Raw genomic sequence first — 27,989 nt, 5'->3', positions numbered from 1 at the left:
ATGATCCTTCGCAAAGGGAATGTGGGATTGGGATGGAAATCATTGACGCCTCCCTCCACCACGCGACTAGTGTGAACGATGCAGCAGGCACGGGTCGGTGACACTGGGAGCCCGAGCGCGACAGGAACCTGAACAGAACTCCGCGCGATCGATGGAGAGATGATCCGGAGGAGTTTTATGTACACATCGGCTGACAATTCGACAAAGCAGCGCACACGCAAGCACAGCACGCACTTGCGCGAGTTCATTCGTTCCTAGAACAATGTACATCTGGGACCAAGCGAGCATACCGCCGCCTACTTGAGCTGACCTGCGCACGGGCGGGCAGGTGCGGTTTCACCTCCGGATGGTGGCGGTGGCCGCTTCGTCATCGGGCAGGGTGGCGCCGCTGCTGCTGCCGTGCAACGAGGCCTGGTCGTCGGAGACGTTGGCGAGGCCCTGGACGAGGCGCACGATGTCCGCGGGGTCGTCCAGGTAGTACTTGGCCTTGCTGGGCTTGCGCCCCACCGTGCACGCGAACACCTCCGCCTCCGGGTGCAGGGAGGCGGGGCCCCGCGCCACCGCCGCGGTGATCACCTCGAACATGTCCTCGTCGGACCGGTCGTCGCCTACGCACAGGATGAAGTCCGGCAGGTCGCCGCGCTCCTGCATCGTCGACAGGATCCGCTTCGCCACCAGGCCCTTGCTCACGCCCTGCAGAAAAACATGCAAGTGCACGGGTTGGCATTTTCAGCAATACTGTAGGAAGTGAAGTGACACATAGGCAAAGGTAACTGCATGTTTAGACAGTAACTGTTGCTGCTGGGTGCAGCAAAGCTTACCTGTGGCTTCACCTCGACATGGTTCAGGCCAGCTTTCACCGAGACGGGCTCGTTTGAGAGGACACTCTCCAGATGGTCGTGGAGCTCCTTGGCCTGGCAAGAGCCGAAATCTGGATCAGCATCCTCATAGCTCCAAACAATTGCAGTCTCCTTCTCCTCAATTGTTGACCCGTCCGTCGTCTCTGTGTAGGTCTTCATCACAGGCTGTGCAATTTGCTTCCAGCTGCGGTCTATCACCGTGATACACTCCTCCCATTCTGCATCTCTTCTCAGCCTACACCCATTGGCAGCATTGGTGTTTTCAGTACAAGATAAATGTGCATTGGAAAGTCAGTTAATCATGAGGACTAAATCACTAGGAAATTGCAGGAAGTAATTCCAAATTACCTGAGAAAGTAGCCATGTTCAGCTGCTAGTCCCAAGTTCTCACATGGTGAGAACCACTCGCTTAAAGTTGCCCGACTCTTTGTGCTCACAAGGAAGACCATGTTGTTCTTGTCACGGCAAAGGCTGTTCAACATGTCTATCGTCTTTGAGGTAGGACTCTTACCAAACGAAGTCTGCGGCATCAGGGTCCCATCATAGTCCAAGAGAATGACGCGCTTTGTTGTCCTCCGGTAGGCTGAGACCAAGTGCTCAACTGCAAGCTTCTTGAAGTTTGGGTCAAGGGCTACAACCCTGAACTTTAGCCCGAATCCTATGCCCCAGCAACGCCTCCTGTTGTGGTCGAGGCAAATCCTGTCAAGATCTTGCAGGAAGCTGTTCGCCCAATACCCAACATCGTGCGTGCTCACATATCTATGATGCTTCTCGTGTCTCAAGACCTTCTCCCCTTCAGGCATCTCCAATGCAGAGTCCATCGCATCAGCCACTGAATCAATGTTCCAAGGGTTCACCCGGATCGCGCCGCTTAGGGAGGGTGAGCAGCCAATGAACTCTGAGACAACAAGCATGCTCTTCTTCCTTGAAGACGGGCCAAGGCCTAGGACCCTGTCGATCATCTCATTCCCTTGTCGAGCAATAATGTACTCATACGGGATAAGATTCATGCCATCCCTCACTGCAGTAACCAAGCAGCACTCGGCAACAACATAGTATGCCATCCTCTCATAGAATTGCAGTGGCTTATCGATCAGTATAACAGGCTGGTAATCCGGCTGCCCAAATGCATCATTGATGCGCTTTACCATTGCATCGCTCTCTTCCTGTACTTCTTTCACATCCTTTCCCTTCCCCCTCGCTGGATTGGCAATCTGAACCAGTACCACCCTTCCCCGCCACTCTGGATGCTGTATCAGCAGCTGCTCAAACGCCAAAAGCTTCAAGCTAATTCCCTTGAAGATATCCATATCGTCAACACCAAGCAACAGCAACCGGCTCCGATGATTGAACTGCTTCAGAAGCTCAGCCACCTTGACTCCAGTCTCTGGGAGATTAAGAACCGACTGTAACTGCTCCAAGTGAACCCCCACTGGCAAGATCTTGATTGTGACAGTTCGTCCATAGTACTCGAGTGCAATGTAGCCCCTCTGCGACTCGTACTTGAGCCCGAGCATCCTGCTGCAGCACGACAAGAAGTGCCTGGCGTAATCAAAGGTGTGGAACCCAATGAGATCGGCGTTGAGCAGCGACCGGAGCAGCTCCTCACGCACGGGCAGAGTCTTGTAGATCTCCGACGAGGGGAAGGGGCTGTGCAGGAAGAAGCCGAGCTTGACCCGGTTGAAGCGCTTGCGCAGGAATGTGGGCAGCACCATGAGGTGGTAATCGTGCACCCACACGAAGTCCTCGTCGGGGCTGATGACCTCGAGGATCTTGTCGGCGAAGATCTTGTTGACGGAGACGTAGGCCTGCCAGAGCAGGCGGTCGAAGCGGCCGCCGAGCTCCGGCGACAGCGGCAGCATGTAATGGAACAGTGGCCAGAGCTGCTGCTTGCAGAAGCCGTGGTAGAACCTGGAGCGGAGGTCGGCGGGCAGGAAGGTTGGCACGCAGCGGAAGCCCTCGAGGAGGAGGTGCGCGACGTGGTCGTGGTCGGCGGGGGGCACGTCGTCGCGGAGGCCGCCGACGTAGACGAAGTCGACGTCCCCGCGGCCGTGGTGCGCGCGGAGGCTGTCCCTGACCTGCAGCAGGAGGCTGTCCTCGTCCCACTCGAAGTCCCACCCGGCGCCGCCGCCGGCGCCGGCGCCCGGGCGCAGCGCGGCGCGCACGGGGAGCTGGTTGGCGACGATGATGACGCGCTCCCGCGGCGCGTGAGAGGAGTGGTCGGAGGCCGCGGACGCGGCGTCGTCGTCGTCGTCGGAGGCGTCGAGGCCCGGCACAATGCCGGACGCCGTGACGACGCGCGGCACCCGGCGGCGCCCCAGCGACGGCAGCGGCTCCCCGCCGCCGCCGCCGCCGCCCCCGGAGGCGAGCTCCAGGAGGTTGGAGTAGGATCTCGACACCATCGCCAAGATTTGATCTCCCACTGCTCACTCGCCCCCCTTGCAGAAATCACCACCAGAACCTCTGAAGATTTGGGATTCGGCAGACAACTTACAGGCCCAAGGAGCGGAGCACGAATGCCCGGACACGGAGGTAAAGGATCCACCCACCCACCGGTGGAGGAGAGGAGCCCCCGCGAGGAATCGAATCGGCGGAGGAAGCAATAATCAGAGAGACCAAAAGCGGCGCCGCCCCCTCCCTCTCCGAGAACAAAAAACCCGGGAGCTTTCGGCCGAGATCAGGCCAGGCGAGCGAGCAACATCTCAGGTGCTCCAGCTCGGACGCCCACTACCTCGGCAGACCGCCAGGGGGCAAGGGAATCCTCCCGCGTGCCCGCCGACGACGACCGCCGCTCCCTCCCGGACCAGCATTTGCTCTCACCGGCTGCTCAGCAAGAAGCGCAACTGATTTGGCGAATCGATCCCTTTGGAGGGAGGGGGATTGCGAGCTTGCGAGCGGGCGGGAGGGAGGGAGGGCGGATTTGCCGACAGGGAGAGAGCAGAGCGGTGGTGGCCTGGCCGGACTGGGTGGGAAGCGATTCCTGGCTAGCTTGGGGTCGCGTGCTGTGGGCTGGCCCTTGAGGATCGCAAGAGCTGCGCTCCGGGAGGCCGCCGATCTGTTTGTTTAAGTAGCAAGAGGAGCAACCCAGCAGCCGGAGGGATCAGGGATGGAGATGCGATAAGCTTTGGCAAGCTGGTTGGTTTTTTTTAAGGCTGGCTTCCCGTTGGCACCCGCGCCCGGCCGAGCGGAGCGGAGAGAGCTGGTGGGGATGAGCGCTGAGCTCCCCGCGGCGGACGGACGAGCAGGGACCGGGAGGAGCAGCGTGACGGACAGACAGGCCAAGGCAGCTCCCGACTAAAAATAATCGCGTCGACGGTTTTGCGGCGACCACCCTGCGGTTTTTGTCATTTCGTTCGGCTGCCGCCCGCCGCGCCTGCCGATCGGAGGAGAGGCCACGAGCAAAGCGTGGCGGATCCAACTCGAACCCCAACCCAACCCATGGGGGCGGGGTTTATGTTTATCCTCTCTCTCTCTAGGTTGTGCAGTACGGAAGCGTTGCTTGCGAGACACGGGGTCTGACCTCGTTATCCCGTGCCTCGGTTCCGTTCCCGGCTGTACAATCTTTTGACTTTGAGAACGACTTTTTTCCTCGAGGGAAAAAGGAAGAAACCACACTGTCTCGCCGATGCTTTTTTGCAATCCTGCCTGCCTGCTGTCAGCTGAATTCTAGAAACCGCCTGGCCAAATGGCGTGCCTGCGTACGTTGTTGCCGGCAACTCCTAAGCCCCATCCGTCGATCACTGCACAGGCTGCATCCTGCAGAGAAGCCTAACTCCCAATACGGCAGCACCTGGGCTGTTGCGATTAGCGGAAACCTCAGGGACCGTTTGGAAGAAGGCGCGCGGTCACCGGGGCAGCGCAACACCACAGTACAGGAGCTATAGCTGGGAAGCGTGAGTTCCCACGGTCTTGGCCGTGTTTGGTTGGGGCATGAAAAAAATTGTCATGAAATTTTTTCCTCACTTTGGCTATTAATTAGAGATATTAGATGAAGTCTAATTATAAAATAATCTTCATAATTATAGTACTGTAGCATGTGTTGTAACTAATAAGATTTTTGATCGTATGATTAAAAAATGATTTGTGAGTGGTTATTGTAGCATCACTATAGTCAATCATGATGGAACTTGACTTATTAAATTTGTCTCGAAAAATTACACTTATTCTTTAAAAAAAATTCAAAAATAAACTTAGTTTTACTCCATGTGTTCGTTCGTCTTTCTGCAAAAATTTGAATTTTTACCAAACACGGCAATCTGCCGAGCGCGAGGGGAGGGCGGGGACCACACGCCGCCCCCACCCCCCGCGTACGGAGCCCAATCCACTTCCCGGGCGCGGGCGGGGCTTTTACATCTGAACCTATTATCATCAACGGCTGTGTTTAGTTCCGCACGTCACATCATATCACATCTCAAAATTTTTTACTGACACACATCACATCGATACATGCATGCATGGAACATTAAATATAATTAAAAAAATATAACTAATTGTATAATTTGGTTGTAAATAACGAGACGAATTTTTTGAGACTAATTACTCTATAGCTAGACAATAGTTGACAAATAAAACCGAAACATGCTACAACAACTTTTTCACAAATTTTTCGCGAACTAAACACACCCTACATCTGCAATGTATATATACTTCAGCGACTAGAAGCAACAAAAGCAATAAATTTATGTTCCCCCCGTCCCAGAATATATATAAGACGTGCTCAGAAATGGCGCGGTCTTCAATAATAATATTTATATTTTAATATTTTCTATAAAAAAATCCATTCTACACTCGCTCATAGCTACTCCCATATGTGTATCTCATCATATATTACGTATCTGACCCAACAAAGAGTATGTACATGGAGTATGTGATCATACTTGAACATCTATTATGGTATATACATTAGGTATGTAATCATACATAAAGTATGCGGATATACTTATTTTATATATTAATAATAGAGTATAATCATATATACCTTTGAAGTATGTTAGAATAAGTATATTAATATACTCAAAGTGATAAATGGATATGAGAACATACACACGGTGGTTTACTGATGATGGAAGTAGTTACACACGAGTGTAGAAAAAACTCGTCCATATTCTATAATATAATATTTGTACCAATAAAATTATAGTTATATGAACTTTACTTTTAAATATGAATAAAATGATATGATCGTTATAAGTGAAAATTTTTATTATACAGATTAATTGTGGGTTAAAGTTTTTAAAGTTTGAATATTGTATCACGCACGCGCCTGTAGCCTGGGATGGAGGGAGTAATTTGATGAAAACCAAGTCTACTTTAATCTACATCAACCACTTCTACGACTACAGACGACTACAGACGTGCTAATGGCATCTTACGGACTCTGACAAGTTTAGTTATTTCATCTGATTTTGCATAAATTATGTTAATGATTACAGTTAGGTTAAGCTAAAAACCTTAAATTAACTAAGAAGTAACGGAGGACATGTGAGAGGAGTCCGCTCGCGAATAGTGGCGGAGCTGGGATTCAAATTGAGAGGGATTTATTTTCCTTTTTTTTCTTCCTCCTTTTTTTTTCTTCTTCAACCTTCTTCTTTCTTCTTTTTTTCTTCACTCATGCTTGAAAAATATTGGAGGGCTTTGGGAGGCTCCATGCGACCCCTGCCTCCGCCACTGCTCACGAATGAGAGACCTGCTTGACTAATTATGGCAGTAGTTGCGAGGTTGATGAAGCTTTGACTCCGATCCAACCGTACCAAGCTCCGTCAAGCGCTCCTCAGGCCCCGTTTAGTTGCGCTTTTTTTGAAAAAACGTCTTTTTATGTTTGAAGGACTAAACATAAATTAATTATAAAATAAATTACAGAACTCGTTTGTAAATCGTGAGACGAATGTAATGAGCCTAATTAATCCGGCATTAGAGGTTTTTACTGTAGCATTACTGTAGCAATTTAGTGTCTGATTACAGCCTAATTAGGTTCGTTAGATTCGTCTCGCGATTTACAGGCAGCAGTCGCAATGTGTTTTTTATTTCGTTTAAATTTAAGTCTCCATGCGGCTGTCGGAATTTTTTTTTTTGAATTTTGATTTTTACAACTAAACGGGCCTGAGCAGCGCGGGTGTGGTGTGGAGCAGGCGCATGCAGTGGCGGGGCGGACTGTCGGTCGACTCGCCTGACACGGCCGTAGCAGCCGCCGGCCCAGCATAAAATATCTACAACAGAGTGTTTGGTTTTGGTTTGCCTATCTACCTTTGCTGCCTTTGCTCAGTCAACTAGTAGGAGATAAGGATCAGCTGCGAGAGAGAGCGTCCTGGTAGGGTTCAGTGTGGGCGATCAGTAATCTGGTGGCGTGTTTCTTTAAGACTCGGTGAGTGCAGATTCCTCCACAAAGCACCATCTTGTGGTGTTCTAGGTCGTCATGTGAGCCGTGCATTTTCTTTCCTGGCAGTGCGCTCAACAACTAGCAGTCCATATGCGTGTGTGCGCACAGGCATCCTGATTGTTCAGCTGGAATGATCATAAATACCTTTCTTTAATTTGCCACATATAAACTGTCGTATATGATGGGACTAATGAAAAATTTGAGGGACTTTTTCGAAACACTTAAGGGATGTTAATATGCATACTTAAAACTGATGAAGTCACCACAAAAGTCTCATTTTTATGAGCACCTCGTCTACCACTGAAACAATAGCGTCAGTTAAATCTCAGAGTAAAAAAAATACGAATACTAGTACCGTGTTGAGAACTCGATATGAATGATTAGATTCCACCACAAGAAACCTTATCATTTGGGCTGCACTCACTTAGTCGACACCACAATTTTCAATAGAGTTGCAGGCCCTTCCTTGATGCTTTCTCGAAACGGATCTTTGTTCCACTAATTCTGGTTGGTTTAGCAATCATGCTTACATGCACCAATTTCGGTAAGTCATTCGATGAATCAACAAAAGGTGGGCTCCACATTTTAGTTTTGGACCTCCATTTTTTTTAATATGCATGTGTTTCCCATTTGGAAAACAACTTTCTTCAGTATTTTCTACGCCAGCCAGGATATAGCTTTAATTTGTGCCATAAAGATGTATACATAACCAATTCCTATATATATATATGTCAAATCCAGATATATATTGTGGGGACACCTTGTCGATCATACAACATTTTTCTCGTTTTGTCAGCCCATCACAAGACGTCGATAATGGCAACTCGCCTTGTCGGCCATCTGAAAACTATGATGATCTTTATCCAGCTGGCTCCGATCCACACGAACAATTAGCCAGCAGAGAATAAGCAAAGGTGCCTTTCCCATGCATTCTCTAAACCCTAGCTAAATACCAAGTACCAGCACGACCCCCGGCCAGCTCGATCGATTTGCACGGCTGTCGCCAATATTTGAAAGGGCAAAAAAGGTTGCATGTTCAGACGCGGGCACGACTAAAATATACTCCCTCCTTCCCCGTTTATAAGACATGGTGGAACATGACACGGTCTTCTAAACAACACTTTGACCATTTATTTATCATATATTATATCACTTTTGATTATAAACTTATAATCATTGTAAAATATATTTGATTATGAATCCAATCATATGAAATTTGCATTATAAAAATAAAAATTTAATAGTCAAATTATTGGTCAAAGATGACAAGATTTGAATCTTGATATACGTGTATGCCTTATAAACAGGGAAGGAGGGAGTATATATACGTAACACTGATCAAAACCTCATCCGAAATAGTGCCCGTGAAAGCAACATCTCACGTTCCATCACGTAATATCAACAAACCCGTATCTCAGTAAATCTGGACTTGACTGTAAATGTGATAAGAAAGGATGACTGGGCACACATCTTTATAAAACACTTAATTAGTGCAGTGAACGTTGTCGTAAAAAGCCGCCGGCAAACATGCGGTGAGAATTGTTTGATTTTTGAGAGAACCAAAAATTTATTGTGCACAGGGTTTTGAGAGTGCATACATGTGGTGAGAGTTATATTGGTAAGGGGGAAATACATTTCAGTGTGAGTTTCTGCTTTTCTCTTTGCTTCTGGCATGACTGTGTCGAGCCCTACCTCTGTCTTTGAGGAGTCATGCTTGTGCTTGATCGATTGCGTCGAGCCGTTGCCCTTGTCTTAGGGAATCGATTTTTGCTTGGTCAAGTGACTTGTTCTTGATTCTTTCAAACTTTTGTCACTTGTTCAAGTTCTTCATCTTCTTTGTTCTTCTTGGTTTTTGCTTCTCTCTTAGTTCGTTTTTTATTCGATTGTGGTGTGTTGACAATGCACTCATCAAAGGGGAGATTGAGGAATGTGGAATACTCACTATAGTTGTCCATGCAGCCCGCAGCCCGACAACCCGCCCGATAGCCCGGTTTTTTGGCCCGGCCCAAACCCGGCCCGGCCCGTTAACCGTGCCCGGGCTTGGGCCGTCACCCTAGCCCGTGGGCTGGCACGGCCCGGCACGGATTAACAGGCCGGCCCATTGGCGGCCCGCTACATCGGCCCAACAGGCACCACCCCTTCCCTCCGCCTCTTCCACTCCCCATCCCCTCCTCTCCTCAGTCATTCCCCGACAACGACACCAGCGCGGCATCGCCTCCGACGCCTCCATCCCCCCACCTCCGATGCCTCCCTCCCTCCATCCTCTCCTCCAGGCAACCTCAGACGCCGCTCAGCCGCTCGCGGCTCGCCCGCTCCGGCGCTCCCTTCCCTCCCTGAGCTCCCTCCATCCTCCCTCCGTCTCCGCGCGTCCGCGGGCCACAGCTCCGCCCCCTCCCTCTAGCGGAGCAGCAGATCCAGGCGGCAAGCGAGGCGAGCCAGCGGGCACGGCGACGACTGGATGGGCGGTGGCGACGACTGGCGGGCATGGTCGGCGGTGTGGCTACGTCGGCCGGTGCCTGGCGGGCGTGGCCGGTCGAGCGGCGTCGATGGGCGCGGCCGCGCGGGGTCCGGCCGGTGGGCGCAGCAGCTGAGGCCGGCCTGCGGCCGCCGGCGTGCGGGCGGCGGACGGCACGAGCACGGCGGCGACCTGCAGGCTTTTTGGGCCGGGCCAGCACGAAATAGGCCCGTGGGCCCGTGCCTGGGCCGTCGGTGTAGCCCGTGGGCTGACTCGGCACGGCCCGTTAAGTAATAGGGCCGGGCTAGGCACGGCCCGGAGGTGAACGGGCCAGGGCGGGCTCGGGCCGGGCCGGGCAGCCCGGATGGACATCTATAGTACTCACTCCTAGTTGTGATGAGTGAATTGTCAACCGTGTGGTGTGATCGTGTGCTTGGTCTTTGGTTGCAGGTACACGGGCGTCGAGTGTCGACGGAGAGCTGCCGTGGAGGTGCTGTGACCGATGGACCGTGCGGTGGACGACGGTGAAGGGCAACTAGGACCGGAGCTCGGGCCGGGCGGCAGCTGTGGCGTCCACTCCTGGATCGACGGCGCAAGCGCCGACGGAATGCGGGTTTCTTGGTTTGCGCCACAAAACCAAGCTAGCGGACGGGGGTTGAAGACGCCAAGTCATGGAGGCACGGGCGTCGGTCTCGGGACTGGCGGAGGAACGGGCGTCGACGGCGTCTAGGGCCTCACTGCTGGCGAGGAGGTGACGGGCGTCGGGCGGCGTTTAGGGCCGTCAGGAGGCTGAGGCGGGAACGGCGTCCAGGGCCGCGGAGTGGAGGCGGGAATCTTCCCTCGCGTGGAGTTTTGGCGGTTTTCTCAAAACCGGCCACCTACCCGGGTTTCGCGGACCCTTCAAAACCGTGGACCGGATCTTCATCTACGTGGCGGCATCACGGAGAAGACTTCGATTCGAAGAAAGAACCTCAGCCGTCGGATGAGATCATGTAGATATTTCCGGTTTAGCCCCTACGACATTTTAGTCTCTAGTTTAAGTCTAAGGGTATTTTGGACCCCTGCGTGGGCACTGTCGTGGTGTGCCAAACCACAGCCGGGTGGCGGAATGCACCCGCCTAAGCCCAGAGGGTGAGTACTCGGGGGTTAGCTAGGACTAGTTCGATCTCTTGGAAGAACACGATGAACACAGCCAGTTTAGGGTGGTTCGGGCCGCCGGAGCGTAATACCCTACGTCCACTGTGTGCTGTATTGCCTGAGTCTGGGTGAGCTTGGAAAGAATTATCCTCCTGTGTGCGGCGAGCGCCTCCCTTTTATATCTCAAGGGAGGCGCGTACATGTCCGTTGAGACACCGACAGATGGGCCCAACGATGCAGTATAAAATAATGTAATGTTCATACATTATGGCGTTGCTGGCGAAGGAGATCTCATCCCCGGATTTCACTGGTTTGTCCGCGGGAATCTTCCGACCGGCGTGCTTTGCCCTGTCTTGTCGAAACGGCGCCAGGGTGTAGCGTGCGGCGTTGCCTGCAGTGTAGCTGAACGGCCGTGTAGCTTGCGGCGTAGGCGACATGATGGAAAAGTGCCGTGCCGTCGTGTCCAATTAATGCGGCAGACAGGCTCTGCACGGATGCGGCGCAGGCGGCTGCACTGTGTACCTCGGTAATTCACGGTCTACAGTGAGGAATGACAAAGGCTGCTCCGAGAGCCGTGGCGGCAGAGCACGCCTCAACCACCCGCATTGAATACGGTGGGTGGGCGAGTCTTCTGGTGGAAGTCCCGCGCCCGCGCTCGTGCCTGCGGGACACGTGGTGGCTCCGGACCCCCCCCCCCCGTGGCGGTATGTTGGTTCTTCGCGCGTGGGAGGTCCGGATGGACGCGGGAGGTCTCGGACCCCTAAGGGGGGGTCCGAGCCCTCGGCTGTTGGTTCGGAGCTTCAATTCGTCAGGGACACGTGTCGTCACCGGACCCGTCCCAGAGCGGGAAGCGGGCCCGGGGCTGTTGGCCCGGTGAGGTCAGAGCCTGACCCGTGGGGCCCGGCTGCTCCGCCCCTTATGGCGTAGTTACAGATAACTACGCGAGTCCTGTCTTGCTGCAGTAGAAGTGTGTATCCCTGCCACAGTGTACCGACAGTGGCCTCTGGACCCACCTCGGGAGAGGGGTCGAACCCGCAGGTGGGGCCACTCCTGCGATTTGGTTCTCGCATAACTCGAAGCCTATAGCGTTTAGGCTATGCACACTGCAGGAGTCTTGTCCGGCTTTGACCATCCTTCGGATTTTTCGCTGCCTTATCACATCGCAACGGTTACTGACTCGTGGCCCCCACGCATAGTGGTTCACCTAGTCATGCGTGCGACGCTCGGCATTGTTGCGGCCGGAGTAAACGGGATATTTACCACCGGTGCAGTTCCCGAAAAGTCTGGTCATGCCAACGCTTGATGCGCGCACGTCAGCTCAGCTTCCGCCTCGCTTCGCGCGCGGGCGATGGTTCAGATCCCGCCTTTTCACACCTTTGTTTGTACCCGCTCTCTCTGACAGGCGGGCCTGGGCCCCCTTGTCATGGACTGGGCGGTTAACACCAGGTGCGGGCGTCGCTTGGGTTCCAGCGACGGTTCCGTGGTGCGTCGGTTGGGTCGGGCTTCATAAAGGGACGAACCGCATACCGTGGTTACTTTCCCGTATTCGCCTTCTTCCTTCCAACCTTTGCGCCCCTTTGCCTTCGAGCCTCCTCGCACCTTGCTCTCCTACATAGATTGCGCCTTGCCTCGATAGCGAGATGGCATCCCTTGCTCATTCCCGCCATTTCCAGACTGACGAAGAGCTGAACACGATGCGCTGCCTGCTTGGGTGGAGTGCACAGGAGATTGCTTGGGGGATTCGAGCAGGCTCGGTTCCCCTCGGCAACCTGCGCGCCGGGGAATTTGTGTTGTTCATCTCGCACATTTCCACCGGCTTGGGGCTGCCGATCTCCTCATTCTTTCTGATGCTACTGGAAGATTTCGGCCTCCAGCTTCAACATCTCACGCCGCACTCCATCCTCCTGACGACCATCTTCGTGCACCTGTGCAAGATGTTCGTGGGGGTGCGGCCCTGTGTCATCCTCTTCTGCCACTTCATTGTCCTGGTGAAGTCCGGGAAGGGCAAAGACGAAGTGGGGGCATACTATTTCCAGACGATGAGTGACTTGAGGACGTCGTACATCCCCGGGCTTAACGGCGGGAAGTGGGAGGACTGGCGCAAGGAGTGGGTGATCGCCACCACCGAAGCCAACGAGCGCCTCGTGATGCCGACCGGGGGACCCGCCTCCGACCGCCAATCCTGGAGGGCCAAACCGTCCCTACCGCCGGAGTTCGACTCCATGCTGTCCAAGATCAGGGCGCTGGCGGAGGGAGGTCTCACCTCGCTGCACGTGCTCGGGGACTACTTGAAGCGCCGGATCGCCCCCCTGAAGCAGCGGCCGCGTCCTGCTTAGAGCTTCACTGGCCCCAACGACTGCAGCAGGACCCACCGCGGAGAGGGAAGCGACCTGACCCAGGAAGCCCTGGAAGTCCTGGTGCGGGCAGTGACAGGGGAAATCTTCATCCCGGAGCACCTGATCCTTCCTCAGGGTGTCGTCCCTCTCTGCGAGGACTCACGCCTGAGGACCGCGGTGCTGGCCACCCTGCCGACCCTCGACGACGGTGGGCTGGCCGCACGCCAGACTAGGGGCGACTTGGACCGTGGGGTCCGGATCCCTGGCGCGTCCGGGGAACAAGCCGTGCCGAGCGCCGCAGGGTCCAGCCCCACTGCCAAGGGCAAGCAGGCCGTGGCTGGTAGTGCTGCCACGAGCGGTCCCAGCCAGGCCCGGAGCAGCTCCGGCGCGTCGTCGGGGGAAGCGGGCCGGCGCAGGTTGCACCAGGGCGACGGTACCCCAGTTGTGGAGCCCGCCGTGAAGCGTCAAAGGACCGCCGAGGTCCCGGGCCCCCGGACCTCGCGGGAGCCCCGGAGTAGCCATGCCGCCACCCCCCCGACAGCAGCAGCAGCCACGGGTTGCGCCTCCGCCGCCGCCACGGGAGCAGCAGCAGCAACAGAAGCAGTCGCCGAGCCTCCGTGGGTGCTGGAGACCCGGCGCTTCAGGGTAAGTGTTCTTTCGTTCACTTCCCTTATTCTTGGTGCTCCGTTTTTTACTGAAGGCTCCTTCTCTTTGTTTGCCAGGGCCTCTCGCCCAAGCAGTTCTTCCACTGCCACTCGGCGGCGACGACGGGAGCGACGTCGGGTGCGGGGAGTTCGGGTGCAGCAGCTTCTGCTAACCCGATGGTGCCCGACGCAGTGACGGTGGGTGCGCCAGCACCAGGCGAAGCAACGCCAACGCGGCGACAGCAGGTGTGCCAGTGCCAGGCACAGCAACGCCTGACGCGACGACGGCGGATACGCCAGTGCCAGGCGCAGCTGCACCCGACATGGTGGCCCCCGAAGCTCCCAATGTGATGGCCCCCGAAGCTCCAGCTACGGCGGTAGCTGCGCCGACACCAAGCGCAGCGACGATGAGCACAGCCGGAGAGGGCGCAGCAACGGCGAGCACCCTGGCAGCCGAGGTCCCGACGCCTGAGCCGGAAGTTGCCACCCCCAGCTCCGAACCTGCAGCAGAGGAAGAGTTGGAGGTGGTCTCTGGAAGGCGGCTCCTTCAGGGTCCCCCAGAGGAGGAAGCGGCTCCCCTCCCCCAGGTGCTGGTCCGGTTCCGACAGTCGATAGAGGAGGCGTCCTCTACCGCCGAGGCGGCCTTCCGGCTGGAGTGGGCAGTTCTGGAGAGTGAGCGCCAGTGCCTCGGCGACTGGCACACCTGCCTAGAGGCGCGCAAGAAGGCCGAAGCCTCCCTTGCTGCGCGTGTCCGGTCCGAACTCAAAGCCGACCAAGAGGCCTACCGAGCCAATCTTCGGAAGGTGTTCGACCGGGAGTTTGCGGTAGCAAGCCGGGAAAAGGCCCTGGCGCTGCGGGAGGAGTCTTTTGCCAAGGAGGTGGCCAGCCTCGCGGCTCAGCGGTCTTAGCTTGAGACTCGCAGCCAGGGTCTCGAGATCCGCAAGTAGGAGCTCGACAAGCTCTCTGAGACCCTGCAAGGATGGCACGAGCAGCTGCAGGAGGTCGCCAGCAAGCAAGCTATTGCCGAGTTGGAGCTTGAGGAGGATAGGAAGTCCCTTGCGAAACGGGAATCCCTCACCGCCAGCATGGAGCTCCAGCTTGAGCGCCAGCGCGAGGCCCTCAAGTCCCTGAAGGAGTCGGCGGCGAAGAAGAAGGCCGAGCTCGAGGAGAGGACCCGCGAGGTGGAGGTGGCCAAGGCAGCACTGGACACCCGGGTGCAGGAGGCGGTCTAGGAGGCGGTCCAGAAGCTGCAGGAGGACCAGCTCACGGGGGACTCAGCAGATCGTCGACTGGGTGAACGAAGCGAGTTTAGCGCTGGTGCGACTTGGAATGAGCCCAATCCAAGTGGCGGAGCCGCCTGCTTCGATTGCTTACGCCCTCCCAGTGCTGAACTCCGCTTCGGATAGACTCCGGCGTCTGGAGCCGGTCCTTGCTGGTCAGCTTGAAGCCGAGGGTGGCGAGCTGATTCGGATGGTGGAGGAGCACATCCTGACCTGCCTCCGGAGCCATGACCTGGCCATCTCACTAGCCCTAGTGGTCGATGGTCCAGTGGCGGAGACGGAGGCCACCACTCGGGAAGGCGTGCGGGAGGTCGTCGACTTCGTAGCCGCCTACTTCAAGCGGGAGCCTGCAGACTCTTGAGCTGGACATTGTACTTTTGTTTTTTTGCGTCATGTAACAAACATTGTACTTGTTGAAATTTTAATAAAGGAAAATTTCAACTTAGTTGTTTGTCAGTTGCTCTGGTTGCGGTATGCAGCACCCCGGCCCCCTGGCCCCCTGGCAGATAGGTTCAGTTGTTAGGACCTATCTGCCATCCGAGCCGCAGAAGACACTCCGGACCCCCGTATGAGGTTGGGCAAGCGTCCATGGGCATAGGTGTAGCATAGATTGCAACTCGAATGAGCGACTTATTCCCTGTATAGCAGAAAGAATACAGAGAGGAAAATCAAACTCGCTTGTATGGTAGTAATGATACTGCAACTTAGTTGTTTGACACATGCAGAATCGATCCGTGATGTCTGGCTCAAAGCGAACGCCCCGGCCCCCTGGGAGACAGGCTCAGTTGTTTTGAGTCTGTCTACCATAGAGACTGGACCTCGATCTGCATGAAGCCTTAAAGCGAATGTCGGGACCCCCTGGTAGGTAGGCTCAATGGTTTGAGACTAGATACCACCAGTCAAGGCTTAACCTGCGTACCACTCAAAGTTACAGCTCAGTAGCAGGCCCGCGGGACCTATTCTGGACCGGCCCCCAGGCTAGTACGACGTCCGGAGCTCCAGATGGACAGGTCCAGGCAGTTCAATGCTTGTTACAGAGTGGTGGAGTGTGTAGGCTTAGGGTGTGGAACCAGGCTAAGGCGCTACACAGGGCTCCGGACCACTCCAGGAAACAACACGACTTTACCGAACCTGGCTCCGACGCTCCAGACCCCTCCTAGCAGTGGGTGAGGTCATTCTGTCGTACTCGATCCTTTGAGATATGGAGCTGGACATGCCGTGTAGGACTTAGGAAGCCAACCCTTGGGCTAAAACGAGGTCCGGGCCCCTAATTACCTAGCTCCGGGTACTAGAGCACTCGTTATAGGTTGGTGGAGCGTGTAGGCTTTGGGTACGGAACCGGCTACACAGGACTCCGGACTACCCTAGGAAACAAGCACCCCCTCTCCAGAGCAGGTCCCTAGGGGTCCGAACCCCTCTCCCAGCAGCAAGAGGGTCCGGACCTGTACGGCAGTCCAGCAACTCAATACAGATCTTAGCTGTGGCGACTAGAGTGGAAGTCCGCACGGGGGTTAGAAAAGTAAAATCTCAAGAATCGAAATGCGAAATAAAATTTTGACACAAAGACAGAAACGGGTCAAATCTTTCCTTCGCAACTTGATATACATGGCTTGCGCGATGGATGCTAGAGGCTGGGTTTACGAGGGCGGACCTCTACCGTTCTGGGCTGCGCGTTAATGCTAGCCAAAGGTGAGATGGATGCCAGAGGCCGGGTTTACAGGGACGGACCCCCACCACTCTGGGCCGCACGCTAATTCTATCTTATTACAAAGGAAAAATTCATTTCCCTGCTCTGCCTAAGTGTAAAACTTACTCAGATGCTCTATATTCCATGGGTTGGGCAGCGGCACCCCATCTTCTGTGGCAAGGCGAACGGATCCGGGCCGGCATACTTCTGTCCCAGACCCGCTGTGGGGTCCCGGACCCCCCCAGGTGGGGTGTCTGTTCCCTCCCCGCTGTGGGGTCCGGATAGTATATGGGGGTCCGGGACCTCGTGAGAGGTCCGGGGCCCCCGGTTGTTTTGGCTCAGTGCTCCCTTCTCCGGGACATGCGGCGTCACCGGACCCTTCCCTAGCAAGGAATGGGTCTGGGGCTGCTGACCGGGTGAGAAGGGCTTCGGACCGCGGGGGTGCGGCTGCTCAAGCCTTCAGCGCGTAGTCATGGATAACTACGAGGCTCTTATCTAGATACAGCAACACCTCTGGGACACGTGGTGACACCGAACCCATCCCTGAGCAGGAAGCGGGTCCGGGACCGTTGGTTCGGTGAGGTGGAGTCGGACCCCAGGGGTCTGGCTGCTTAGCTCCTTAGGGCGTAGTTACAGACAACTACGCGTGTCTTGACGCAACAAGAGGGGGTACCCTAGTCCAGAGGTATCGACAGCCGTTACCGGCAAGGTGATGGTCCCCAGAGGGAACATCGGATGTGGGCCCACTCCAGAGATTAGGCGAGAGGGAGTCAGCTTGGACTCCGGGATCTGTAGCTGCTTGAACGCTGCATAGCTGATGACGTTGAGGCCAGCCCCACCGTCAATCAGCACGTGATAGAGCCTGACGTTGGATATGACAGGGGCGGTGACTAGAGGTAGTACACCAGCCCCGGCCATGTTCTCCGGGCAGTCGGATGGCCCGAAAGAGATGGTGGTGTTCATCCACCTGTGGTGCGGCGCCGCCTTCGGGACCCCCGGCTTTACCGAGAGGACCTCTCTGCGAAGGGTCTTCACGTCCCGCCAGGAGACAAGCTCCCAACTTCCGTCGTACATTACGTACAGCTTCTTGTGGCGCTCCTCGTTGTTGGAGTCGGAGTTGACGGGGCGGTAAACGTCGTTCAGCTCCCGTGCGGGGGATTGGTACCCCAGCTCCTTCTCCCCGGCAGCGGTCTCGCAGTCGGAGGCCTTCTCCTTGCCAGGTCGCTGGCGAGGAGGGGGTGAGCCGTCCTTGGAGGACTGCTCACGGCGCCCACTGACCCGCTTCGCAAGTTTCTGGATCTCGCGGCAGTCAGCAGCGCTGTGGCGAGCGGTGGGATGCATTGGGCATGAACCTCCGCTGCCACCTTGCGAGCGCGGGCGTTTGCCATGCACATTCTGACCCCCAGCCGCTGCCGCAGCAGCTGGTGCCGCTGCCGCAGCAGCTGGTGCCGCTGCTGCAACGGCTGGACCGCCGGGTTGCGGCTCCCCACGACTCCGGTTCTTGTTCTTCTTCTTCTTGCCAACACCCTCGCCGGTAGCACCGGAGCCACCAGCTTTGGCGTCTCCATCTTGGGGGGCTGAGTGCCATGCGCGGCCCTCTGCGGCCCTGGCACACTTGTCTACCAGGGAGAAAAGCGTGGTAATGCTTTCCACCTCGTGCGTCGCCAGCTTCTCGAGCATCTTCTCATCACGTACCCCCTGTCGGAAAGCAGTGATAATAGATGCGTCAGAGATACGAGGAATGATACCCCGTACCTTGGTGAAGCGCGAGATGAATGCCTGGAGCGTCTCCCTGGGTTTCTGCCTCACGGCGTGGAGGTGAGCCTCCCCACCATGCTGCTGGTACGCACTGGCGAAGTTCGCAGAGAACCTCGCACAGAGCTCCTCCCAGGACTGGATCGTCCCAGGAGTAAGGTTCATGATCCAAGTCCGGGCTGGCCCAGTCAAGGCTACATGCAAGTAGCTCGCCAAAACGGCGTCACTACCACCAGTTGCTGTGATGGCGGTAACGTACACCTGTAGGAATTCCGACAGGTTAGTGGTACCGTCGTACTTCTCCGGCAGGTGTGGGCGGAACTTGGACAGCCATGCCACCGCGTGGAGGTGATCCGCCAGCGCGGCGCAACCCACTCCAGCCACTGGGGTGCCCTCCTATATCCGGGCATTCACCGGAGGCTTGGGTACCGCTGCATCCAAGTCGGCGTTGAGGTTGCGGCCCTCAATGTTGAGACGGCGCTCTCGCGCCCTCTCTACGGAGATGCGGGCGTCCTCACCCGCGCGCCTGCGTTTGAGCTCCACCCGCAGGTCTTCTGTTCGTGCACCCCTCACTGTGGGGAGTGCATGGATGCCGATGCACCGCCCTGGCGCCGGTGGTAGGGTACCACCGCATTGCCAGGCGGAGGTCGTTGCCCAGTCCTTGCAGAACTTGGGGAGGCCTGAGCTAGATGGAGGAGACGGTCAACGTCGTCCCGCCACTGCCTCTGGGCGTCTGGTGAGGCTGCAGCAGCCGGATGGTTGCGAAGCAACTCCCTAGCGCCGCCAGCGCTCCGCCGCTCGCAGCTTGTGAGGGGGTTCTTGACGGGCGCCCTGACTCTTGCCGACGTGCAACGCGTGCCGCCGCCGACGGTGGCTGCTCCACAGGCACGGTTGCCCCTGGAGCAGGAAGGTGAGAGGCGTGTGGCGCGGAGGACGCCACACCCTCTGTCATCTCCACGTCGTCCACCCGAACCATGGAGATGAGCAAGAGATGAACTGAAACCAGCCACACCCTACCTGGCGCGCCAAATGTCGTGGTGTGGCAAACCACAGCCGGGTGGCGGAATGCACCCGCCTAAGCCTAGAGGGTGAGTACTCGGGGGTTAGCTAGGACTAGTTCGATCTCTTGGAAGAACACGATGAACACAACCAGTTTAGAGTGGTTCGGGCCGCCGGAGCGTAATACCCTACATCCACTGTGTGCTGTATTGCCTGAGTCTGGGTGAGCTTGGAAAGAATTATCCTCCTGTGTGCGGCGAGCGCCTCCCTTTTATATCTCAAGGGAGGCGCGTACATGGCCGTTGGGACCCCGACAGATGGGCCCAACGATGCAGTATAAAATAATGTACTGTTCATACATTTTGGCATTGCAGGCGAAGGAGATCTCATCCCCGGATTTCCCTGGTTTATCAGCGGGAATCTTCCGACCGGCGTGCTTTGCCCTGTCTTGTCGAAACGGCGCCAGGGTGTAGCGTGCGGCGTTGCCTGCAGTGTAGCTGAACGGGCGTGTAGCTTGCAGCGTAGGCGACATGATGGAAAAGTGCCGTGCCGTCGTATCCAATTAATGCGGCAGACGAGCTCTGCGCGGATGCGGCGCAGGCGGCTGCACTGTGTACCTCGGTAATTCGCGGTCTACAGTGAGGACTGACAAAGGCTGCCCCGCGAGCCGTGATGGCAGAGCACGCCTCAACCACCCGCATTGAATGCGGTGGGTAGGCGAGTCTTCCAGCGGAAGTCCCGTGCCCGTGCCTGCGGGACACGTGGTGGCTCCGGACCCCCCCGGGCGGTATGTTGGTTCTTCGCGCGTGGGAGGTCCGGATGGACGCGGGAGGTCCCGGACCCCTAATATATTACTCCATTCGTTCCAAATTATAAGTCATTCCAAAAATCTTGGAGGGTCAAACCATCTCAAAGTTTGACTAAAATTATATATAGATAGAAATATAAAGATTTTTGACATCAAATAGGTGCAATATGAAAATATAGCTAACAAAAAATCTAATGATACTTAATTGGTATCATAAATGTTATTATCTTGTCATATAAATTTGATCAAATTTGAAAAATTTTGACTCTCCAAAATTCTTGGAACGACTTATAATTTGGAACGGAGGGAGTAGTACATGCAGGATTAGGATCAGTTGAGGAGGGTCATTAACTTTAGTTACTGGGCATTTGTTCGTATGCGGAGAAACCACATGGAAAGAGACAATGCAACAACCTTGGCAAACAAGGGCGCTGATATATATTGTTACTTCTTACACTACTACAAAACATGCCTTTGTTCCTGGCCATTTGTCCCGGCAGCCTTTGGGCCCGGGACAATAGGTGGCTTTTGTCCCGGGTCCAACGGCTAGCCGGGCCAGCGGGGGGGACGGGGGCCTTTTGTCCCGGTTGGAGACACCAACCGGGACAAAATGGGAGCCTTTTGTCCCGGTTGGTGGTTCCAACCGGGACAAAAGGCCCGCGTAGCCTTTTGTCCCGGTTGGAACCACCAACCGGGACAAAAGTCCCCCCTTTTGTCCCGGTTCGTGCCTCCAACCGGGACAAAAGGCCTTGCGCCCCTTATCCCCTTCCCTCTCCCCCCGCCCGAGCCATTCAGCTCACTTGTTTTCTCTGTTCTTGGCTCGGGATAGAGGAGTTTTGCTCATTTCTTCACCACATTTGTGAAGATCTTTGATTCCCCGTCCATCCATCTGCTCTAAAGGTTTGGGGCTTGTTTTTCTCTTCTTCCTTGGCTTGTATAGCTCATTTCATACTTTAGAAATAGAGAAAATGTGTAGCTAGCTCATTTCTTGGACATTATTTTGCTAGCTAGATTGCATATGTAGGCGTAATTTTCTTTTAGATTTAGATGAGTATATGGATAGTAGAAATTTTTAGAATGAGTGTAGATACTTCATGTGATGTACTTGTATATATGACCATATTGTGGATAGTTGATTTTTTTATTCGTGAATGAATTAATGAAATGAGTATATTATAGAATTTTTTTATTATGAATGGATTATTTTGACACTCTAGTGATGTATTTAATCAGGCTCACATTGAAACCATCTAGAAGCTAAAAAAATCTTTATTTCGAAACAAGTATACGTCGTTAATCTCCATCCAACGGTGATGGCACTACCTTTCAGGGATACACGATGCGCTATAAGGACGTCGCAAATCGGTTGGTCGCATCACCAGCACTTCCGATTGATAAGAAGACAGCATTTGACGCAGTCAGCATGCCGTTGTTGTACTGAGAGCATATGAACGAGCATGCTGCCTGTGCCAAGTGCTGTGCCTATTAATCGTAAATGTTGGTGCTGCGACTAGCCGATTGGTGACATCCTTGTACCGCACCGTGTCCCCCCGAAAGGCAGTGTCATCACCGCAGGGTTGAGGTTACTGACATATACATTTTCAGAAATAAAGGTTTATTTTTCTTCTAGAGGGTTTCTGGATATTGAAAAGAGTGTACTCCTGGAACTGAAGGGTGTCAAAGTAATTAGAAGTTATAGAGATTTCTTTCAATTAATTAGAGATTTCTTGAGGATTAATGATACATTTCGTCTTTTTTTATATAATTTCATTGTTATTTGCAAGAGTTATTAATCTGATCATTGTAATTGTAATAGTAAATAATTTTTGCTTTGTAATGGTAAGAATTTATAATTTTGTGGAAAATAAAGGTATTTTTCAATAAAATATGGCTTCAACAGCTGGAGGGAGTGGCGCCGGTGGGGGTGATCGTTGTCCTTCTGGAGAGAAGGGCACAACTCGAGTAGGTCGTCGGTCCAAAAAACCTAGTGCTTTTCATAGGGCAGCGCTCCGTTATTTGGAAAAAGAATATAGAGAATGCATGGCAAGGGGCGAGGAACCTCCGTTTGATCTTGAGGATTTATTGCGGCGTTACGGTTCGTCACCACCAAACTCGGAGGTTTCAGCTCCGCCATCTTATTCTGCGCCAGCAAGAAATCCGTTAGAACATTCTGCGTTCCAACGCAAGGACGGTTGAAAACCTATGTGTTGTTGACCGAATTTTTAAATTTCATGTATAGTACTCCTTTGTTAAGTTCTGTAATGGATTAAGTACCCCTTTTAATTAATCAAGATGTATGATAGATATTGCATATCTTTTAATTATTCATGTTATGTTACATTTAGTTTAATTTAGGTTTGATATATTTTATTTATTCGATACGTGTAAAGAATTCAAATCGATTTATTTAAAATGCAGATGGACCGGCAATGGATGTACAATGCTGACCGACGTTCGAAAGAATTCATTGATGGCCTGCATTATTTTTTGTCTGTGGCTGAGGCAAACAAGCAGAATGGTTTTATGTGCTGCCCGTGTGTTCATTGCAACAATAACAAGGATTACTCATCTTCAAGAATCCTACACAGCCACATTTTCGCAAATGGTTTCATGAAAAAGTATGTTTGTTGGACGAAGCACGGAGAACAGGGGGTTACCATGGAAGACAATGAAGAAGAAGATTTTGACGACCACTTTCCCGGGAATGCTGGAATCGGTGCATTCGATGACGATATTCCCATGGAAGAGCCCGAAGTAGATGTAGCAGAAAATGATCCCAGCGACGATCTGGGGCAAGCATTGCACAATGTGCAGGCAGACTGTGAGAGTGAAACGGAGAGGTTGAAGTTCCAGAAGTTGTTAGAGGACCACCATAAGTTGTTGTACCCAGATTGTCAAAATGGATTTAAGAAACTTGGCACCACCTTGGAGTTGCTGCAATGGAAGGCGACAAATGGTGTATCCGACAAGGGATTTGGTGAATTACTCAAACTTGTTAAAAAAATGCTTCCTAAGGACAATGAATTGCCTGCCACAACGTATGAAGCCAAACAACTTGTTTGCCCTTTGGGACTGGAAGTGCAAAAGATACATGCATGCCCCAACGACTGCATCCTCTACCGAGGCGAGTACGAGAATTTGGATGCATGTCCCGTATGCAGTGCATTGCGTTACAAGATTAGAAAAGATGATCCTGGAGATGTCGAGGGAGAGCCTCCCCGGAAGAGAGTTCCTGCGAAGGTCATGTGGTATTTGCCTATAATACCACGTTTGAAGCGTCTGTTTAGAAATAAAGATAATGCTAAGTTGATGCGATGGCACAAAGAGGAACGCAAGAAAGACTCGATGTTGAGACACCCCGCTGATGGGTCGCAGTGGAGAAAAATAGATAGAACGTACCCTAAATTTGATTTGGATGCGAGAAACATAAGGTTCGGTTTGAGTACGGATGGCATGAATCCTTTTGGTGAGATGAGCAGTGGTCATAGCACTTGGCCTGTGACTCTTTGTCTGTACAATCTTCCACCATGGCTCTGCATGAAACGAAAGTTCATCATGATGCCAGTGCTTATCCCGGGTCCAAAGCAGCCCGGAAATGACATTGATGTGTACCTAAGACCATTGGTCGAAGAACTCTTATTGCTCTGGGGCGATGAAGGTGTACGGATGTGGGATGAATACAAACAGGAAAACTTCAACCTACGAGCATTGCTGTTCGTAACGATCAATGACTGGCCTGCTCTTAGTAACTTGTCAGGACATTCGAACAAGGGATACAAAGCATGCACACACTGTTTAGATGATACCGATAATATATGGTTGACTCACTGTAAGAAGGTTGTATACATGGGTCATCGTCGGTTTCTTCCCATCAGGCATGCGGTACGAAAGAAGGGCAAGCATTTCAAAGGCCAAGCGGACCACCGAACAAAACCGATGCACCGTAGTGGTAAAGACGTCTTCAACATGGTAAAAGATCTAGAAGTTGTTTTTGGAAAGGGATCTGGTAGCCAACCTGTTCCGAACGAAAATGGAATGGCGCCCATGTGGAAGAAGAAATCTATATTTTGGGAGCTACCATATTGGGAAGTCTTAGATGTTCGTCATGCAATTGATGTGATGCACCTCACGAAGAATTTTTGCGTCAACCTGATAGCATTCTTGGGAGTGTACGGAAAGACAAAAGATACAGTAGAAGCACGTCAAGAATTGCAACGTATGGAAGAACGAGATGCCTTACATCCACAACAGCGAGATAATGGACGACAATACTTAAGTCCTGCCAGCTATACTCTTAGCAAGGAAGAGAAAGAAACCATGTTTGACTGCTTGAGCAGTATAAAGGTTCCATCTGGATACTCATCCAATATAAAAGGAATCTTAAATTTGGCAGAGAAGAAATTTACAAATCTCAAGTCCCATGACTGCCATGTGCTTATGACTGAACTTCTTCCGGTTGTGCTGCGGGGGATTCTGCCTGATAACGTCCGGTTAACCATCGTGAAGATATGTGCCTTCCTCAACGCAGTTTCTCAGAAGATAATTGACCCGGAGAATTTGATAAAGCTGCAAAACGATGTGGTGCAATGTCTTGTTGGCTTTGAGCTGATATTTCCACCATCTTTCTTCAACATCATGACACATCTTCTAGTGCACCTTGTCAAAGAGATTGATATTCTCGGACCAGTATTTCTACACAACATGTTCCCATTCGAAAGGTTCATGGGGGTACTCAAGAAATGTGTTCGTAATAGAGCTCGTCCAGAAGGAAGCATCGCCAGTGCCTACGGAACTGAGGAGGTCATTGACTTTTGTGTTGACTTTATTGATGACCTTAAACTGATTGGAGTCCCTGAATCGCGATATGAGGGGAGACTAACTGGAAAGGGTACATTAGGAAAGAAATCTTATGTCTGCACAGATGATTTCTCATTCAAGAAAGCGCATTATACGGTTCTTCAACAATCATCCTTGGTTGACCCATATATCGAGGAACACAAGAAAATTCTTCTCTCCAATTTCCCGGAAAAGTCTGAGGCATGGATTACACGTGAGCACATGAACACTTTCTGTAGCTGGTTGCGGAAGCATCTAATGCATAACATGGATATAAGTGAACAACTGTTCTTATTGGCTAGGGGACCATCTTGGAATATCTTAACATACCAAGGGTACGAGATAAATGGAAACACATTTTATACGATAGCCCAAGATAAAAAGAGTACCAACCAAAACAGCGGTGTTCGTATGGATGCCACGGACAATAATGGAAAAAAAGACACATATTACGGCTACATTGAAGAGATATGGGAGCTGGATTACGGTCCCAATTTCAAGGTGCCTCTATTTCGTTGCCAATGGGTTAAGCTATCTGGAGGAGGGGTAACAAAAGATGAGTATGGGATGACAATAGTTGATCTCAACAATCTTGGGTATAGAGACGAGCCATTTGTCCTAGCCCAGGATGTCGCTCAGGTTTTCTACATTAAGGACATGTCCAGCAAGCCAAAGAAGGGGATCAACAAGCAAAAGGATGAGCCTAAGCGACACATAGTTCTATCAGGAAAGAGAAACATCGTTGGAGTGGAGGACAAGACAGACTTTTCAGAAGAATATAATAATTTTGTTGCCATTCCACCTTTCGAAGTAAATGCTGATCCATGCATCCTGCTAGCCAATGATGATGCTCCATACTTGCGCCGTGATCATAATCAAGGGACATTTGTGAAGAGAAAGTCTGTTACCGCTAATCCTTCATGTACTTGAATCATTTTATATTATTGTATAAAAACATAATCGCAATTCGAATACTTTTATTATATATGTACTGTACAATTATATTTTATGTGTTATTTATATTATTTTATATATTTTTCACTTAATTACTAGACTCAATTATAATTTTCATTCAATAATGGATTACTCAACTAATTTTATTTATTTCATGAAATTACATTCACATTAACACACTATACTCTTTCACTAACACACACAATCTCACTAACACACACTATCTCTCAAACTCACACACTACTCATTAATATCATGAAATTGCTTAATTTTATCTAAAATTCACTTTTTAAACGTTAATATCATGATAGAATCCACTTTCTATCGAAAAGCAACAGTTTGAAAAAAAATTTCACCTAATATATTTTTGCATGGTCAAAATAACAAATATGATTTCAAAAAAGTTAGATATTTCATTGACCCAATCACTTGAATGAAAATTAATTATTTTTGTTGAGTGTATCAAGTTTATATAGAGATAAGAAATTTTGTTCCATAATTTTTGGAATCATAATTTTATTAACTGAAATAACAAATGAAAGCCAATTTTAAAAGAGAAGTTAAAAGAAACAAAAACAAACATAACATTAGGCGGGAACGAGGGAAAACGGGCCCCTTTTGTCCCGGGTGGTAGATCCACCCGGGACTAAAGGTGGGCCGCGGGCTGGGAATTTTCCCGGCCCGCCCAAAAACCCCTTTTGTCCCGGGTGAAGCCACCACCCGGGACAAAAGGTCCTTTTGTCCCGGGTGGTGGTTTCACCCGGGACAAAAGGGGGGGCCTTTTGTCCCGGGTGAAGCCACCACCCGGGACAAAAGGTCATTTTGTCCCGGGTGGTGGCTTCACCCGGGACAAAAGGCCCCCCCCCATATATTTCCTAGCTTCCTCCCTCCTTCGCCCTTCCTCCCTCCCGCGCCGTCCGTTCCCCTGCTCCCCCCACCGCTCGAGCTCCCCGAGCACCGCCGCCGTCGACGTTGCCGCCCAGAGCCCCGCCGCGCGAGCCCACGTCACCGAGCGCCGTCGTCCCTGCGAGCGCCGCCCCCGGCCTCCACTCCGCGCGCACGCCCTCGTCGGCGGCCTCCACTGCACGCCGCCGCGCCGCCGCCCTGTTGTGTGGGTATTCTTCGATCTGTTCTTTTACAGATCGGGAGTTCGTGATGTCCTCATCTAGTGGATACTTCTGTCTTACTACACATGCCGATCTGTGATGTCCTCATCTAGAATTTGTCTCATACTCTTATGGTGTCACTTGACAGTGTTACCTACTCTAGCACTTCGCCTGCTCTATCAATGTCGGCTGTATTTTGTTATAGGAGAAAGTCTCGGTAGATTTTGACCCTTAATTCATCATTATATATTCTTAGTTGCTAGTTACAGAATCTTCATCATTAAATTCCTTTGATTTGAGTATGAATATAGTGATGTAACTTTTGTGCACTAAATATATATGTATATAATTTGACTAATTATTGGTCAAAAAATTGGTAAAGTTTGGTAATCGAAATACGTCTTACAACCGAGCCCTAACCTTTAATTGATGATAATTTCCTTTTTGACAACAGATATTATAATTTCTACTCAACAAATGATTCAAATTAAAATTGAGAATCTTTTGGCTTGGACTTAACAAAAAAGTGATAAAAAACCACATGTCAATAAGAACATAAGACCCCGATGACTCTCTTGCGCTGCACGTAGATTGAAAGATCTTAGAATTTTGTGGCAAACTAAATGGACCACCTAAAATATCATGTGGACAGGGCCAAACTTGATGGAAGCACCCCATCCATCACAATTACCTGCAGCCAAGTAGTCATTAGATAGTGACACTTATATCTAGATGTGATCTTCCAGAAAGAAAATC

General features: G+C 52.2%; 2 protein-coding genes across 2 annotated transcripts; one reads left to right on the top strand and one right to left on the bottom strand.

Annotated features, from left to right (window-relative positions):
* Positions 1–129: 129 nt before the first annotated feature.
* Positions 130–4,131, bottom strand: LOC120678919 (alpha,alpha-trehalose-phosphate synthase [UDP-forming] 6-like). Its single transcript, XM_039960373.1, has 3 exons — positions 1,209–4,131; positions 822–1,095; positions 130–693 (listed from the first exon to the last, which is right to left on the bottom strand). The coding sequence occupies exons 1-3, from the start codon at positions 3,260–3,262 to the stop codon at positions 337–339; spliced, it is 2,685 nt and encodes an 894-aa protein (XP_039816307.1). The 5' UTR covers positions 3,263–4,131; the 3' UTR covers positions 130–336.
* Positions 4,132–22,770: 18,639 nt separating this feature from the next.
* On the top strand, positions 22,771–26,067 carry LOC120696054 (the record flags this gene model as incomplete). Its single annotated transcript, XM_039979214.1, has 4 exons — positions 22,771–23,803; positions 23,903–24,435; positions 24,589–25,367; positions 25,476–26,067. Coding segments are annotated over exons 1-4 (2,937 nt in total), but the record flags the coding sequence as incomplete, so codon positions are not given.
* Between the last annotated feature and the right edge of the window lie 1,922 nt (positions 26,068–27,989).

Source organism: Panicum virgatum, chromosome 2K (assembly GCF_016808335.1).
Source record: "Panicum virgatum strain AP13 chromosome 2K, P.virgatum_v5, whole genome shotgun sequence".
Taxonomy (NCBI): Eukaryota; Viridiplantae; Streptophyta; class Magnoliopsida; order Poales; family Poaceae; genus Panicum; species Panicum virgatum.
This window is presented reverse-complemented; position numbering and strand designations above follow the sequence as displayed.